General features: G+C 45.6%; 1 protein-coding gene across 2 annotated transcripts in view; it reads right to left on the reverse strand.

Annotated features, from left to right (window-relative positions):
• Positions 1 to 1,917: 1,917 nt before the first annotated feature.
• LOC126547089 (serine/threonine-protein phosphatase 1 regulatory subunit 10-like) overlaps positions 1,918 to 18,904 on the reverse strand; it is a 65,543-nt gene continuing 48,556 nt past the window's right edge. For both annotated transcript variants that reach the window (XM_050194948.3, XM_055062875.2), the window contains exons 4-10: positions 12,862 to 13,051; positions 11,285 to 12,623; positions 9,692 to 9,938; positions 9,328 to 9,403; positions 5,803 to 6,241; positions 3,641 to 3,922; positions 1,918 to 2,408 (exon numbers count right to left, since the gene is read on the reverse strand). In XM_050194948.3, the coding sequence (XP_050050905.2) occupies positions 2,287 to 2,408; positions 3,641 to 3,922; positions 5,803 to 6,241; positions 9,328 to 9,403; positions 9,692 to 9,938; positions 11,285 to 12,623; positions 12,862 to 13,051 (2,695 nt within the window). In that variant the 3' untranslated portion in view covers positions 1,918 to 2,286. The remainder of the gene's footprint in view (positions 2,409 to 3,640; positions 3,923 to 5,802; positions 6,242 to 9,327; positions 9,404 to 9,691; positions 9,939 to 11,284; positions 12,624 to 12,861; positions 13,052 to 18,904) is intronic.

Below are 18,904 nucleotides of genomic sequence, written 5' to 3' on the forward strand. Positions count from 1 at the left end.
CATGCGAGGCCAAAGAAGAGTGCTACCTTGAAATGAAGCGCCTAGAGATTGAGCTCCTGAAAGCTCCAAATACTGAAAGACCTAGCACAGAGGCACGTGAAAGCGAGCGCAGAATGACAGACTTGATGGCACCCTACGCAGTAGGAGGGGACATAGGTCTTTTTCTGGTAGAGTTTGAGCGCACGTGTGAGAAGGCTTTCGTGAAAACGGTAGTGCTGTGTTATTATTAGTGTTTCAGCATAGCATATTGGGCTGCGTTTACATGAATGCGACGCAAGTGGGTCGAGTCAGAAGTCGGGCTGATTGATACCGATGTGACCGCATTAAAATAAACTCGCTTCTGGTGGGTCTGGACGACAGCGACACGTAGGCAGCCTCGAGCCGAGACATACACGCATTCATACAGGGCTTCCGGCATTTTATTACTTTAGTAAACATTCTCAGAGTGTTCCAAAGCATGCTTATCAGTCAATAAGTGCAGCTGGCCATGCAGAAAGGCAGGCCACAACTAGGTGAAACGAGTTTGTGGTCCTTCGCACTCGTCACAACAGAAAACACAATGAACCGGCAAAAGTGTTAACCTTTGTTACTTATAAGGTGTCTGCCAGTCTAAAATCACCTTGCAAGAGTATTTGTTGGGAAGTACCTGCCTTCATACTTGCATAAGGTTATACATATTCTACCATCATTCGAGACCCAGACACTATTTGAATGCATTTACCAGTCCAGCAGGCAAGATGCTGCTGCAGTCAGCCATGAAATTTCTTTCAAAGGCATTTGGATTTGATAGTTGTTGGATATCTTTTTTCTCCTTTTTAGGTTTTCACTAGCATGTCTTGCATGAACCTGGAATTTCAGTAGGCCTTCCATTTATAGAAAGTATGCACAGAACACTCATATGTGCCCTTTTCTTTTTTAAGCCACACCTCTTTTGTACACTGTTCAATGTGCAATGGTACACAGTAAAGCCTAATTAATACACACCCACTTAATAAGCAATTCTGGTTTAAGTATAGTAATATATCCCCCAGCCTGTCGCCATTGAACCTAATGTATTGGCTGACCACATAAGCTGTAGTCGCTCAACACATGCTAAATGGTTAGTGTGTAGCATTTAATTTTTCGGCATGTACAAGTGTGCCATCGGTGGAATGTGCACACTGACAACAGATAGCGAAATCGCTACGCATGTACCTTTCCCAGACTTGTCGCCGCCGATAGCAACGTCAAAACATGGTAGCCATGACGTGTTTTCTGAACCCATAGCTTCTGGCACTTCCATGTCGTCGTCATTGATGGATGATGGCCCTTCCATATCCGATGCAACTACTGCATTGACCGTCATGAGGACATTCGCAGAGAAGTGGCGCGTGATGAAACTGGCTTATGGCATCGCCGAGTTTGAGAATGTCGTTGTCGCTGCACGGATTCTACGGCGGCAAGTGAAAGTCAGATTTTTTACTGCCTGCTTGCAAATAAAATTTGTCTGCGTGCATATTTGAGTGAGACTTAACACATTTTTCTTGACCAGTAAGTTTATAGCCGCTCATGTGGCATTGTCGGTTAGTATGTTGCTTAGCGCATACCTGATCCGTGTTCACCACCAACTAGTATTAATGAGATATTACTGTACCAAGCACTGCTGCTGTTAACCAGGTTTGTCAAATGAAGTTCAAGAGGTGGCACAATCGTAGAGACTGGGTTTAACATTCCGAAGCTATAATTGGGCAATGAGGGAGAACAGCCAGGGCTTGTTTTGGTTTAGGGGGTTTAGTAACTGACATGACAGCAGTGATAAAATTTAGCACTGTAATTTAAACAAGAAGCATCAAGTAAAACATGCTCACAAACACACAGAGGGGAGAGAAAAAAAAAAGAAAAAGAAAACATGCACAATAAAATGCACCAAGTCAGCAATACGAAAATCAACATTTTTAATTCATTTAGAAAAGTTTGCAATATTTACATATGATTTTGTCTGCGCATATCTACAAGTATGTACACATTGAATTTATGATGCATGATAAATTTATAGTGGCACGAAAATGTATATACAAAATACATGCTGTTATTTACAGTCACACAAGCAGCCATCAGCCACAACTTCCGTGATTTCTCAGGATGCATCATCCACAAATGAAACAATGAGGGTTGGAAATAAATAAGCACCACTTTTTCACTATTTTTCATATTAAACATTGTTTGTGAACCTATTTACACATTATACAGGCACCTATATACACCGAGATTTGCACAATGTGACACTTAAGTGAGCATGTTCTTGAATCACTGCAGTGGTGGTCCATTCACACCAGGATGCAAAAATGAACAGCTTGCACCAAACCGGCACTGTGAGGTCATGTAGTACTTGCAGGGTACACGGGGTGGATGGTTTCTCATGCGAGAGTCTGAAATAAAGCAAAGGAATTGCTTATTACTGCATGGCTTATTGATTCACTAGCAGATGGCATTGGATGTGCATACAATTACATAATGATGCTTCTATGAAAATTGTTCAAAAGAAAAAGACAAAGACGGCAGCCCTTGTGCCATTACAAAAATGAGGCTGCACGCAATGCCCATGCATAGAACAACGGACTCGGCAGACAGTAGCACTGTTACGTACTAGTTGGCGCTAGGGACAGAAGTGGTTGCTTTTGTTATTTCATGGTTTATGTGACAGATGGCATTGATCGTGTCCTCACAACTTTCTTGCTCCGGCCAGCTTTCACAATCACTGCATTCATTCTCTGCGTCTTTGCATAGTGGCAGCCTGTCATAATGCGTCTTTGCGTATGGACACTGTTAATCTCATGAGGCCGTTTGCTGGGGCCCACGAGAGAACCGAGGATGCATTGCAAGCGCTTGTGGGCTATGAGAAGTGTGTACCACCCACTGCTGGTGAAGCGCACAAAGCGAAGATCATGAGTTTCTTTTTACTGCAAAATACTAAATTCGCAGTTCTCTCCGGAACACCAAAGTGTGTTGTTTTGTTTTTTTATTTCGGTTTCATGCACAAGCGATTTGAGCTGCCCTCACAGACTTTCACCACGTGCAGGGGGGGCTAGCGGCAAATACAGTGGAATCTCGATAAACGGGAATCGTTTAAATGGAACTGCCTCTTAAACGGAACACAATCCTCATGGTTCGTTGGTTTTGTATTCATGCAATGCTCCCTGCAATGTCTCAGTAAATGGAACTCCTGATAAACGAAACCAATTTCCTTGGTCCCTTGAGGTTCTGTTTAAAGAGAGTCCACTGTACAATGCCACAGTAGCTTTTGGGTGTCACTACGTTACAATTTAAGATTTCGAAGCACTGAACAAATCCCTTTCTCGATTTTACAAACTTCCAGATTTAATGAAATAATTTGAGCGTTGACATCACTTCGTTAAATTGAGTTTCAGTTGTAATACGCAGGCCAAACTAAGTGAGAATAGTCTGTTATATCCGAAAGTATGCTGTATCTGGATCCGCTGTAACGGGCGTGGACTGTACCTAGTAATTTCCGAGACCATGGGTTGCAAACAAAATGAATTTTAGCACCTGTCCTGTTCTCTTCTTTGTGTGCATATTTCTATTAGTACACCAATATGTATAGAGGAATGGTTGATTCATGCATAATGTCAGCAGTCCTCACTTCTTCCATGAGGTGGTCCTCCACGAGGCATGTCCATCATGTGCGGGCCCCCTACACCACCGGCTCCCATTGGTGGTCCTACCATGCCCATGTGTGGACCGCCCATGCCTGGATGATGCCCTCGGCTGTAGTACTCTGCCCCATCCTGAGGCATGCCAGGGTGCATCATGCCCCAGTCCCCAGCATTGGCCCCTGCACTGTGGGGGTGCATTGGACCACCAGCTCCCATGGGGAAGCCTGCAGCTCCACCAATGCCAATTGGAGGACCGATCATTCCGATGCCTAGAAAAAAGAGGTACACCAAGGTTACTATTGATAAAATGGAAAAATTGTCATCCACTCAACAGTAGCACGAAGCTACAAAGGAAACCAGTATGGGTTTCCCAGAATAAAAGCTTTCCAGTTTAAGAAAATTTGACCTGGTCCGAGGCTCGAACTCGGGGCCAACACCTTCTGATCTAACCAGGAGGCTAGCAAATAGTAGGGCAAGGTCAAATTAATCGACAACTGGAACTGCAGGCACACTGAATATGGCAAATCAGTTAAGAGGAAATCTACAACGTAGAGAAAGGTGGAACCTCCACCACCTTGCAAATTTCCACAGAACTGATTTGCCATCAATGCAATTATTACATCAATGTTTCTGGCAGCCTGTCTTATGTACATGCTAAACATGCTGCGCCGCTTTCAGCAAAAGCTAGAGGCTCTGCATACAAGACCATGAGAAGTCAGGGAGATCAACAAGCAAAACCTTCTCGTAAATATTTACGCAACATTTGCAAAACTGTAACATAAACTCAAATTTGTAAACCTTAGGAAAAATTTCGTATAGTTGGAAGGTATGCATATTATAAAAGGAGACTTCACAGGAAAAACTGTAGCAAAATCCTGCCACTCCATTAAATTTGCTCCCAAATTACATCATATAGTTTGCGGAATGATGTCAGAGTCCTTCCGCCACCATTAAAATAAAGAGAATGATTTTACAAATGCATAACAAGTGTATTCAAAGAACAATCAACAGATATACAAGAATATTCAGGATGCCTTTTTCTTATGCAAAACATTTACATACCATATTTACTCGCATAATGATCGCACCCCTGAATTTTGTCGTCAAAATTCAATTTTTTTTTAAATTTCCCGTGTAATGATCGCACCCCGAACTTGCAGCAGCAATATGTCGTGTGCGAAGTCTAGCTAATAATGATCGCGCTTACTATCTGTCAAATGCTACGCGAACGACTCTTCAAGACAAACCAAGCAGTCTGCACGCACCAAACATTCTTAATTAGGTAGATGCCTCATTTCATTACTTTCATCACTTTCCGCACTTCCATGACTAAAAAGAAGCTGCAACCAAACTTGCCTTTATTATGTGTAGGCTTTATAATGGTTGTGGTCAACAACAACAAAAAAGGTGCCTTTTGATTCTTCTCATCTGAACTCGTGGGCATGCAACAAATCGCGAGTGGCAGCGATAGTAGCCACGTATACACTGATACGTTCAAAGTGTACCCTACTCATACGCCAAGGCTTGTAACACAGCTAAGATATTCACCCACCCTAAGCGGAAACGTGCCGTATTAGAATAGTAGTGAAGACAGATGCCGCAGTTTCCACAGCATGCCGGCCACGCGTGTCTATGTCACTGGCAGCTAAGCGCGCCCATCTGTTTCTGTCCCCTCAAAGTGGACATGGCTACGTTATTGCTGCAAACTTGCCGATATTAACGATATTATTCATTACTGATACGAAAGAAACTGTTTTAATGCACGTAATGTACTCACGAGAAGAAAAAAAAAAAAATCGCGTTCGGCGCGTTCGGCTTGCTCCGCCAGCCGCCATTTTTGTTTTGGTGTCCCGAAGCTAACACGGGACGAAAAAAACATTCTTTTTTTCTTTTCGCGAGAAATTTAACCCGCGTAATGATCGCACCCCTGATTTTGCGTCAATTTTTCTGACAAAAAAGTGCGGTCATTATGCGAGTAAATATGGTATTATGCAGAAAACTTATTCAAAAGCTATTGCTGGTGTATATACATTACTTTTAAAACAACATTAAAGCAAAATAGAAAAGACAGCGTTTTAAATTTGTGCATTCCTCTTGAAATTAAGATGTGGAAGGACTGCATTGGCCAGCTGGACAGATCTTGGCTCACCTGGGTTTTGCATGGAGTTGCCATGCATGAAAGGCGGACCGTTGGGGTCTCCTCCCATAGGTATGCCTCCTGGGTGCATCCCAGCCTGCACTCCATCTGGGCCCATTACACCCATCATGGCCAGCGTCTGTTGCTGCTGAATGTCGGCCGCAATCTGGCCACTGCCAGGATGCAGGCCAGCCAAGTTTTGGAGGAGGGCTCCCTGCTGCTGCTGTGGCTGCTGCTGCTGCTGCATGGGCCCACCACCCTGGAATTGTCCCTGTAGGAGGCCACCCTGAAGCGGCGGCTGCTGCACCCCCTGGTGTGAAGGGGCACTTCCTGGAGGCTGCTGACCCTTGGAAGCTATGGAGAGCACCAGATTTGACAAGATAGGTGGCAGGCTGCTGGATTTGGGAAGCTCCATGTGCGAGTAGTCCAATGTACCTCCTGGGCTGTTTTCCTGCATTAGAAACATTCTCAGTCACTTCCACTGCATACTGACTGATAAAACCAACAGAAGTTGATTTGTGGAATTAAACACGTGGCTGATGATCATATCACCTGCAGGTGATTTTTGATTAACCTTCTCTTTTTCTTTTTTCAAATCTCGCATTTAACGAGGTAATGAAACACCTTTCGAACATAAACATTGCCGATCTGGCGTCGAGGCTGCTGTGAACATGTGAGCCAAATATTACTGCACTGCATGCAGTAGGAAATTTACAATCTCAGGCTAAACCCTGTGCAAAAATGTTTGCCCTCAATGCAGTCACATCGAAAGCAGCTAGCCGACCAATGCTACTGGCTGATTTCGTGACTGCGAGAGCATTCGCAGTAATACATAATTGCTAATTTTGAGTTAAATCCTCAAAAAGATGGAAAAAAAAAATATGGAAACACAATTTAATCTTTGCACTGCGCTTAGCTGTGTCTGCTGCGTATGGCCTCCTAGATGGCAGCGGTGCACTGCGTAGTGTAGTCTACCGTGGCTGCCACGGGGTGCCACAATGAGCCCTTTCTTCCGCCGCCACGACACTCAATTTTTGGCCAGGGCTTTCGGGATCGAATCCTGGCAGTGGCGGCCGCATTTTGATGGGGGCGAAATGCAAAAACACCTGCATCCTGTGCATTGGGGGCATGTTAAAGATCCCCAGCTGGTCAACATTAATCCGGATTTCCCCACCATAGCGTGCCTCATAATCAAATCATAGTTTTGGCATACAAAACCCCAGAATTCAAGTTAATTGGGCTTTGTCCTCTTGGCTTCTCCGCTGTCTAGCTTCCAGCACGCTAATGGAGGCAAAAAGGGACAGAAAGCCAGGTATCGGTGCGATAACTCCACTTAGTTAAAGGATTCTAAAAATTTTTTGCGGCACGAGATTCGCGAGACGACTTCCTTTAGCAGTGAGGATAAAGATTAGATAAAGAGGCTTTTAGGCTCTCTTTAAGTGCATGTACGACAGCAGAAAAGCCACAACAAATGTATACTGGCATTCAAGGAGGAGGAAAGAACTTTATTGGGTCCTGAGGAACCCCTTCCCACCCACTCTTGGTTTAGTGGTCGGCAGGGGTCGCGGGCCGCACCCACGTTGGGACGGGAAGCCCGTGAGCCTCTGCCCTATCGTGAGCCCTCTGGACGGCCCGAAGCTGGGTCTGGTGGTCGGCGCTTCGCAGGGCGTCCATCCAGTCTTCTTTGCTGAACACGGTGCCGCTTAACGCGGAGCATTGCCAAAGCATGTGCGATAGCGAGCAGTACGATTCGCCGCAATCCGGACATTGTGGCTCTACGTCCGGTGAATAAAGGCTCACTCTGCCTCTCGAGGGGAACGACCTTGTTTGCAGCATTCTGAATATAGATGACTGTGGTCTAGTAAGTTCAGCGTGGGGGAGCGGGAAGGTCCTCCTCGACAGCTGATAATGTGTTATTTCGTTGAAGGTGAGCAGCGGGTCTCGGTGCTCCCCTCCCTCCCCGCCACTTCGCTCGCCACGATCGCCGCGGTGCGCGAGTCCTCGCGCGCGTCCGTGTGCCAGCTCGTTGGCGTTGGGAAAGTCGGGGTGCACGTCGGCCCCCATGTGGGCTGGAAACCATTTGAGGATGTGATGACCCGCGGCTCCCTCACTGCCGAGGACGGCCGCTGCTTTCCGCGATATCGAGCCCGAGGCGAATGCTCTGGCCGCCGATCGCGAATCTGTGTATACGTATGGACGTTCAGGGTCCCTCATTGCCATGGCTATTGCCACCTGTTCGGCCACCTCGGACGTTACCCCCTTGACCGATGCTGCGTTGATGATCGTACCATCCCAGCGTATCAAACGGCCGCGTACCGGTCGCTGCGCCCGTACTGGGCCGCGTCTACAAATGCCGCCAGTCCCGGACAGCTGGCGGTCGATTTCAGCAGTGCTCGGGCCCTCGGCTTTCGGCGCCCCTCGTTGAATTGCGGGTGGATGTTTCTCGGAAGCGGTTCTACCTTGAAAGTGTCCCTGACCGCCGCGCTGAGCGCGACGCTGCGTGCGTTGCACTCTGCCTCGGCATTTATACCTGCTTCTTCTAGGATGCGTCTGCCGGCCCTGGTGGTCGACAGCCGCACGACCGGTGCCTTGGTCTGTGCTTCGATGATTTCTGCTAGCGTATTGTGGACCCCTAGCCGATCGAGCCGCTCCGTGCTTGTACTGATCGGAAGACCTAGAACCCTCTTGATGCTCTTGCGCATCAGTGTGTCTATCTTGGCCGCGTCTCTCTTGGTCCATTTTAGCGCCGAGGCTACGTAATTTACGTGACTCATGAGGAAGGCGTGGTAAAGTCTGATGAGATTGCTCTCGCTGAGCCCTCCCCTGCGGTTGGTCACCCTGAGGATCAGCCGGAGCATGTTCTCCGTTTTGGACGTGAGTCTCATGACCGTTTGCGTGTTACCGCCTTTAGCCTCAATTAGCAGCCCCAGGATTCTTATAGTGTCCACTCTGGGGATCGGCTGGCCGTCACTCGCGTGTAATTTGATTGGTATTTGATCGATCGGCGTCAAATTCCTCATGCCTTGTTTCGAGGGCCTGTAGAGCAACAGTTCCGATTTGCTGGGTGACAGACGGAGTCCCGTTTCGTTCAGGTACTCTTCCGTTGTGTCCAGCGCCTCTTGAAGAGCCCACTCGACTTCTGCGTCGGACCCTCCCGGGCACCACACCGTAATATCGTCTGCGTACAGGGCGTACTGGCATTCAAAATTTTTTTTTTTTAATTTGCCAAGAGCACATGCCTTTTGTGGAGTAGACACACACTTTATTAGCGATGATTTACCTTCAGTGCCTCTAGTGGAGCATCAAAGCAGTGGAAAAGGGGAATAAATGAAGTTGAGATAGCCACTCCCAGGGCCATTGTGCAGGCATTGAAGAGTCCTCGTATATATAGGGCACTACACTTGTGGTGTATGGCAACTGACACTGCCACAAGAGGGTGGCATAGGTATCGCAGAAAATTCGGGAGAGCAGAGAGGTATGCAATAGACACCTAGATAAGATTTTAAAAACTCAAGGGCAAAAAATAAGTTCACTTACATCTTCAAGTGGGATAAGCTTCGGCTCTTGTGAAGACAGTTGTTCGGGGTCAGGTTCATATGCAGAGTCTGGAATCCTGCAAAGAAACATTTAACATAACAATTGACTTAACTTCACAGAAACTGATATGTGCACACATGGGAACAAGATAATAAAATCTGTTGCCTCTTTTCAGACTGCTAGCAACATAGCTTTCACAGCAGTATGAGACAGAATATTACCTGACTTGCTCATTGCCAGGCAACAAGCTAGACCTATTTTTAAGGTTGAATAAAAAACGTAAGCACGCGATTCAGATACATGAAAAGGTAGCTCTTACTGGCACTTGTTAAATGATAGCTCAATGTCTTTTTAGTTCACTTACATTTCTTTTGAGAAATAGATTTCCTGCAATGTCTTCTGCTGCCGAAGCTTCTGTATTTCCTTTTCCTGGCTGTTGGCACCCGGCTCAGCAAGAGGTTCAGGCAGTGTCAACCGCCGAGGTGGTCGAAATGGAATGGCCTCCTCCATACGGTCGCCCATCAGCCTACGAGCTGTCTCAACTGCTTGCCTCTCACGCTTCATTTCTAGGGTCTTCATGTCACCAAAGTTGTGCAGGTTATTAACATTCACTGTAAAAATGGGGGAAAAAACATTTTTTTTGTGATCAAGCTTCACATGCTAAGGCTTACTGAATATTAGGTAGATTTGGCATCACACTAGACTTGCACAACACTAAAATGTTATAATGAGCTACATTCCTTTCCTCGGCTAGCCTTTTCAGCTCTGAAGAAACGAAAATTTTACAATAAGATCTTCTAGCTTTTTATGTGAAGACAACTGTTCTTTTCATAGAAATTCCCGTGCTAAAACACTTAGTATAGCCAGAAATGTCATTATATAGAAGCCCCAGTGATGGGCTTCACTGCGCAACACCAGTTGCCAGAGTTTATGCTTTGGTGACATCTCTAATGCCTCAAAAAGCAAAACATAGTTTTCGGAGCTGCTCAAACAGAATTTGTTCTGTAAGCAATACGAACTCTACACATACACACATAGTTCACACTGACACATTGTGCCTTGTATATGCCGGATTTCCATTATTCTTTCCATGATTTATGATATGTAGACTCATTTCAAGCCTTCCACTTAAAGAACTATTTAAACGCATATGCTTCATCTTCTCTTGCAATGTGGACAAACTACAACAGTGTCAACAGTGGACAGTATTTTTTCCTTAAATATTGGCAAAGCCAACGACAAAACAGAAGACTATTCTTTCAAATGGCATCTACAGGTCTTCACCCACTTCCTAGTATGCTTTTTAAGAGGCCTACTGCCACAGACGGTGTTTTAAGTGAATGAAAATGCCTAGACACACAGAAGCTTCATAATGCTAATAGCTTGTACCTCATACAGTCAGAATAATTCCTACCATCCACCGCTGCAACATACTGTGGATATCCCCTTCAGATGCTCTGTGTACTAGTGTTCAGGCCAAGGAAGTGCCTCAAAATCAGAAGCATTATGCAGGTTATGTTTTGAATGTTTTGCATACGTTTCCAGACACTTGTGATCAGACCTGTGATCGAGCTTAACATACACCACGTGTATTATTAAAAAAGAGCTACAATAGACTTATGGGTTTGCTGCAAAGGTATTATGTTGTCATGTAACTGGTTCTTTCCCTGCTTTTGACAGCAATGATTTTCACTAGGCCAATTTTTGAAGGGACTTGTTGCTTTCCATGTGAGATAGTCTACATCTGGTTTCCACACCTCAAGGATTCTTTAGAATTTAGTACGGGGTCCATACTTGTGGATGCAACAAAACTCACTAAAAATTTAAGGTTCCAAATCTCTTCTGCTGCTTCAAGTTTCGAATTAGGCTGAACACACCAGAAATTTACTAAAACTAAATTTCCAACAAGCAGAACTAACTGGTGCCTGAAGAGGATATATAAAGATGGGCAACTCACCTCTTTCAGTCTCATCAAGCTCGAAGTAGTGGAACTGCTTCAGTTTGCTTTCTTCCACCCAGCGCACAGACTTTTTGGTCTTTTTTCTTGTCATTGAAAGTATTGAAGTTGGCCTGTCTGATGATGATACATCAACCTCACTGCTCTTCTCTTCACCTTCATTTTCCTTCTTAGCAATTTCTTCTTTGCTTTCCCCTTCTGAAGCCTTTGCTGTCCCCTCCTGGCCTTCGCTTGTTGTCCCTTCTTCCTCTCCTGTAGCTGTTGGAGTTGGTGGCGAATCCTCCCTTTCTGGGGATTCAATACCTTCTCCATCAGACTTGCCTTCAACTGCTGCTGTGGCCTGTCCCCTCTTCCTCCGCTTCACTCTCTTTCCAATATCATCCTCCTCCTCCTCCTCTTCTGTCTTTGCGGCTTCTTTTGTCTTCTCGCTGTCCGCTTCCCCTGCAGCCTCTGCAGTCTCCAGTGTGTCCTTGTAGAATTGGAACTTCGGCGCAGCAGGCGTGGGGCTGGTGGGAGAACTGGAAGCAGCGTTCTTGCCACCTCCAGGGCCCGCAGCTGTGGCAGCACCAGAAGGCTTGCGCTTGCGCCGTGCTGCTGTTGTGGTCGATGGTGCAGGAGCTGCTGTCAGAGCATCCATGAATCCGCCATCCTCATGCAGTACATGAACAGGTTTTGGTGCAATGAGCCGAATTCCAGGGCCTGCCGTGTCACGTCCATCCCCACCCATGGATACAAGACTTGAAGGCTTCACCCTTCTCTCAGCATGTACCGTTGGAGCAAGCCTTTGTCGTGCCGACAGAACTGCATTTTTATCAACAGCTGGCCGACTCACTTTCTTGGTGCCTGCTTTTGTGGGTGGTGGCAGGGGTGCCTCCTCTAGGCCTGTAGATCGGAATCGTGTTTGAAAGGTCTTCACTGTCTTCGGACGATCAGCAACTTTAGGCTTCTTAGCTGGCACTTCCTTCAGTGTTGAAGTGGTCTCCTTTTCAGAGGATCCACTGGATGAAGGGCTTTTAGAAAGGCCATGTGTGCCACAAGAGGTATTACTATTTTCACTGCTAGACTCATCTATGGAACCCTTTGAGCGATCCTTCTTCACAGGAGCGGCCTTTGGAGTGTTCGCAGATGCTGATGAGGACTTTTTCTTTTTCTTGATCGTGGTGTCTGCCTCCCGGGCTGGCTTGACAGCCTCCTTGGAATCGCCCTTGATCAGCTTCATCCAGCCACTAACAACTTTCTCAGCTGTTAAACGCACATTTTCATCACTGCTTTTCATCAGACTCTTAATAAGTTTAGGACTGCTGTTCTCTTTCAATCGTTCCAGTGACATGGGAAGAATCTGAAATGGATATGCATAAACAAAATGACATGCGAGCATTGATTCATGCATGTTTAAAAATGCCCAAGCTCAAATTAAAGATGCACAGCTTCTTCATTTAACTGCAACAAATGCTTTTCAGCCAGCTGGGCTCTAACATAATGAGGAAACTGCAAATCCTCACTCAGGTTTCAGGGGTGCTTATGTGCAGTGTTCAAACAGGCTACTCCAATTAATACACATCAGAAATTTTTCATACCTGGCACAGCTTAAGCAGCTCACAGAGGAATGGCATGTTCTCAGCAGTCTTAGCTTCTTGCAGCCACATGTGAATTGTAGACCAACCATCCAGCTCCAGAAACACCTCCAAGATGTCTGGCGAGGTAGCACGCAGCACATTGCAGTAGATGCACCGGCTCACCAGCTTACGTGAAAACTTTTTCATAAGGCTGCAGGTACACAAGAAGAAAAAAAATGTGCCTATTAGTCTAGCACACAGTCTTCCACAAGCACAACAATCTGCTTCACTGGCATGGTTGCAGATTGACAATTACTGAAGTAGTGCATAGCCAGCAGCTTTACTGTGGGCTATGAGAAATGTAGTGGAGGCTTGTAATTAAGGCATGGTGCAAGTTTTCTTTCATAAGCTAACAAGATATGTGCAAGCACCCACATTTTGGAACATGGAAACCACATAAATTCTTCGTTGCCAAAGCGTGCAGCCAGCCACTGTACTTGTGTGCATGACCTAAGTACTCCTATAATTTTAGGCAGTGTGCTTATGCTGCACCAAAAAACTGTTCTTTCGTGGCTTCCATGTTCCAAGAACTTCTGTGGCCACCTGCACAGGTATAGGATGGGACTAATAACAGAAAACTATTCTTGGAGCTACTTTCTGGTAACAAGCGTAAACATCCAATAATATTAACTAGGCCAAGAAGCTTTTTCTCTGCAATATCCTTTTGTGCTGTTTAGTGTGCATGACCTAAGCACACTTGAGAAGGGCCATAACACATTGCATAAGGATGATGCCCTTTCACTAAAAGCACTTAAGCAGCAATTAAGTCATAGCCATCTCCAATTACAATGAAAACAAATAGGTGATAATGCTGTAGGCATTAACCCTCAGACAAAAAGCAATTGCTTTAGGCATCCCGACTAAAGTCTTCCACAATATAAAGAATAATTACCCTTATTCTGAAGCTAAATATGGAAACAAGTGAACGCAAGTTCCAGCCTTTGAAAAAAAAAAAAAAGAATCCTCCACTACTCGAGAGACGGAGGAATAACCCCCACTCAAGGTTTTTATAAATTAGCCACACGTTACAGTTCAACATACTGCCATGCAAAGCGGCAACAAAGCTAGTCCTGTAATGCCTTTTTAGGGAAAAGGCATTGCAGGCCTGCTGTGCCTTGGTACATGCAATTAAAATCATGCTCAAGGTCGCACATTGAACACAAATAAGCTCGTGACTTGCTCCAAGCAGCTGGTATGAATGTACAAGCTGCACAACATTTAAATCCCATTGCACAGAAGCTAATTTATACTTGTCTGGTGAACACAGCACCTGGTTAACCACAGTGATGGCAAGTATTCATTTTGTGCCACTAAAGTAGACTGGCAACAAAGCACGAGCTTGTTAGATTTTTTAAACGCAATTGCATATACATTTTTTTTTTTAAATTTGCTACAACACTTGCTGCTACTCATGTGTATTCTGCACTCTGGCTGCTGTATACATATTGCTTATGTGCTTTTCTTCAAGCACTTATAAAATCATAACTGCCTTCTAGAAATACCATGCTAAAAATGTAGTTAAATTCCTGCACATCTGGTGTTCAACTAGGAACAGTTTAGAGAAAAAGAACAGAGAACACACATTTTCCAGTTCACAAACCTTTATTTTCATTTCTCTGGCTGTGAGCAAACTCACAGATACAATAGAGACATTTAGAATTGCACACAGCCAAACACACAAGACACATTTGAAAAAAAAAAAAAAAAAAAAAAAAGCTGCTAACAAAGCACACTGTAAGCCATTAACAAAGGTAACATGCATATCAATTACTATATTATTATGCAACAAAATATTTTGTTTCCTTTTGCACCTGTAACTTACTTTAGACTGCAAAACGCAAAAACCAATATACCCTCAGCCAGAGCCGTACAAGTGTATAAGCACTAACTACTGCACATCTATCCATAATTACTTCCTGCAATGGTGGTTTCGAATAAAACCTCATTGCAAATCCAATAAACAGAATTGCAACTCATTGCTTTTATTACATTGTTTCAACACAAATGGCCAGTTGCTAACAGTTCATATGCTCATGTTTTGCTGACATTGGCAGTTGACATTTTAACTAAAGCCCACAAGCTATCACACTTGATGCCCAGCTGCTTTGTTGCATTGTCCTCAATTAGGTTTTCTTTCATGTGCTTGTCAGATCTACATAAGAAAACTTACATTTCTCCCAATACAACTCTTAACATTTGTATGTTTTGTCAGAATGGAACTGTACACATTCTACTGAGCTACTGAAGCTCTGCTGTACAGATATATAGTATTTACAACTCACCACTTACATGAGAACAATGGACATTTTGTTTGCAATACAACAAATGGCAGTTCACAGTTGTCATTAATTTTTTTTGCAAGGTGACCTGGTGTTCTCTTTCTGTGAACGTGCAAAAAAAAAAAAAAAAAAAATATTTCCTTGTGCTGCAATTTTCAAACTTTGAAACTGTAGCAACACGTAACACAGTCTGCAATTCATATAGGCTACAGCAGCCAATCGAGTACCCACACACAAGCTACGCAGAAAATACATTTTGTACAAGCTTTTAATTTATTTGCAACCTACCAAATGGACAGCTATATAGCCTTCACATGTGAGAAGCCTAGAAGGGCTTTGCAACTTCAACGAAAGTAAAGTCTACTAGGTGAAATCAAATGTGATTACAGAAATACAATGGATATGTACAATGTACATTATCTTACATGCATTTGCCAACATCTAGCAACTGATGTTCTGAACTCCCACTAAAAAATTGAAAGTTCAGAGTAACACTCACATGCAACATTGTTTCATTTTGCATCAGTGCTATATCACATGTGTAAAATGCTTTTATGGTGTCCTGTTTCCTGTTAAGCCACTTGCAAATTAAAGATGGCATGCATTTTAGTTTTAGCACAGCTTTTTGAAACTACCTAGTGTATACATGCTCATATAAACATAGCCAGCTAAATTTGTGAAGGTGCATTGTAAATGTTTTGCTTGCTTTTTTGTTTATATATATATATATATATATATATATATATATATATATGTAATGTACAGAAGTGCCATGCGTCTCAAGTATACATGCACAACTGTGTCACGGATTGTCACAAGACCGCGCTCACTCAAACATTCCGCAAGTAACATTTAATGTACGTCGCGTTTATAGCGCGACGCCCATGTATGCTTTACAGGCTGTCAATCTACTTATAGATGCGATCATCTACAACTCCTCTGGTGGCGGGCAAAGAAACTTCGAAAACGCGCGCCGCAAATCAAGAGAGAGAGAGGAGATTCTTGTAGATGGGAAGGAAAGGTTGGGGTAAAGTGCAGCGCAGTAACCGTCTCTCAGCAGAGGACACCTCAACCGCGCTGCATCAAGTAGCGACGGCGCAAGCCAGTATTGAGAGAGAGAGACAAAGGGAGAGAGATACCAAAGGCGAGCGAGGAGACTCCGGGCTACGCCTGGCTCGCCAGGCCGCGCGCTGAATTGAGACACGCACAGTTGGGAAAGGGCACTAGTTCCTGCTTCCCTGCAGGGAGCACGGCTCAGCGCGACCGAATGACGCATGCTACTGCAGTCCTCTTCCTCGCACTCGCCAGCTGCGTTGCTACGGCAACACGCCGCTCACGCGAGCCGACCTCGTCAACCTGCCCATGCAGTTTTTGCTCTCGCCGATTCCGAGGAGGAAAGCGCTGCTATGGCAACCATTGCCACCCCCTCTCACAAGTTTTCCCGAAGCTCCTTTCTGGCTGCGCGCGCGCGTCGCGAAGCGGTGCTTTTGGATTTTCCCCCCTCCTCCGTTGAAGCGCCAGACGACAGACCAAATTCCGTAGACGAGAATTACGCGGCTAAGTGCCACCTAAACGCGCCACGGACGAGCCGCTGGCGGCGCGATGCGTGCGGCAGAGCTACGTCACGCTCGTCTGTGGGCTGAATGGGCGATCTCGTGCCGTGTAATTCCAGCTTAACAGGAAACATCCATAAACACAGAGATAATGCTATCCGCAAGCATATTCCGGCATTTCCTTCTCGTCCGTTGGTTATGCAAAAGTAAGCGTTGACATGCTGCTGCGCGCTGGTCATGAATGGAGCACTTATTTTATGCTCTCCTCCTTTAACGCCATACCTATTAACTAAGGTGCTAACAAAATTCCCACACCGGCGCTTAGACTCGCGCTCTAGGAGGTTGCCAATCTCGCAGAGCCAATACAAAACTGTTCCAGCTGCTGCGATATCTGGGTACCGTAAGCGCCGTCGCATATCCTGTGGAACGCAGTTACTCACGGTATTGTAGAGCAGCAACTAGCTTCACGAAAACCACGCCGCTCACGCTAGCTCAGAGAGCGGCGCATGGGCGCATGTACAGCTCGTGTACCTCTTCACATGCTGCGCTGCGATACTATTTAGCCAATCGATGGTCACGGTCCCCGATACACCGCCGTTCTATATAAAAAAAAAAAAAAAAAAAAGAGCGAGGGAAAACACGCATGTATACGCAAGTTCTGGAGATCCTATCGTAGACGGTCTAATGCGCTTCCTCTTTGCGGCGCCCTTACTAAAGGCAAGCCACTAACTTTGAAGCCGTATTTTTTTAACCTTACAATTAAGTCACCACAAAACGGGGTTGCCACCGATAACCAACGAACACACGCTTTAACAGCTACGGGCCTTAACCGACACTAATGTGCGACGCAGGACATGTTTGATCAGTCATGCAAATCCTGGGGCGATATGCCGCGTTTACCACGCCGGCTTCTTCATACAGCTAAGGTGAAAGCTCTTGCAATAGTACGTACAACTCAGTCTCTAGGTAGCCATAAGGTGGGTATCCCACCGACTCGTAAACCGGTAGTACTGTAGCTGGTCGCCGTCGAGGCCCCATTTCTTCGTCCCGTGAGTGCTAGGCTATGCAAGCCCTGCGGCGTTGTTCCGCCGTTCTGTGACGGAACCACGGGAAACTAGATGGAGTGGTGAACGTTGCTTGCAGCCGGGTACCAATAGAGCCTGAAACAAATGCTCTCGCAGAAAGGGGGTCGAACTAACTCACGTTAGCGAGCACCCTGACAGAGGCACGGGCGGCACTGACGTTTTATGAATTCATGTGTTGCAGCTGCACCATGGCGTAAGTACAAGAACGAAGTCTGCACACGAGCTATAAAATTGATCCTGCCTTTCGCGGTTTAACAGCTACCAATTCAACAGAGGCGGATCAGTAATCCATAAGGTCGTATCCATTCACTAGAGGTGATATTTCAGGCGTAAGGAAAGTAAACGGAAAATAATTCCGCGATCCGAGTGGCACATGACTTACGAGCAAATCGGGAAGCGCATTGCCCGGATGAAGTGTCATCAGTGTGCTTGCGCATGAGCACAACGCGCATCAATCAATGCACAGCACTAATATCGGAACTATTCCAGATTCTTTCGGCAGCAGAAAAAGTATCTGCGTCAGCACGCGGCCCTCGGATAAATCGCTATCCCCTGCTTATGAAAGAAGCTGACCGCTTCATACTCCCTACATATTGCAAGCTGTCTTGAAGCTAAATGTATGTAGATTGCACGACCAGAATTAACAAAAACGCTGCTCACGTGCCGAGACAATTGCGCACCACCTACCGCGGTAGCTTGGTTGTTAAGGCATTCTGCTACCTACAAAGCACGAGGTCGCAGGTTTGATTTCCAGCGGCCTCACTCGGATGGGGCGGAATGCCAGAACGCTCGAGAGCGTCGTTTTAGGCGCACATTAAGAGCCCTTGGTAACCGGAATGGGTATTCATCGTATTTAGTAATGCGCAACCTTTGGACTCTGCAAATCAGCTGAAGCCACGGTTTCACACCGAGCATCCCCTAATTGATGCAGATTATAGAAGCGAATTGCCAATAGCGCGTTAACACGGCTGACCCCTAACGCTTGCATACGTGGCGCCCGGGGTCGGGATGCACACGCTAGACATTGTCCATCATTTGACAGTGCCGCCCGTCCAGTGCGCAGTCTATTTCCCAGTGGACGATGCAC

Source organism: Dermacentor andersoni, chromosome 1 (assembly GCF_023375885.2).
Source record: "Dermacentor andersoni chromosome 1, qqDerAnde1_hic_scaffold, whole genome shotgun sequence".
Taxonomy (NCBI): domain Eukaryota; kingdom Metazoa; phylum Arthropoda; class Arachnida; order Ixodida; family Ixodidae; genus Dermacentor; species Dermacentor andersoni.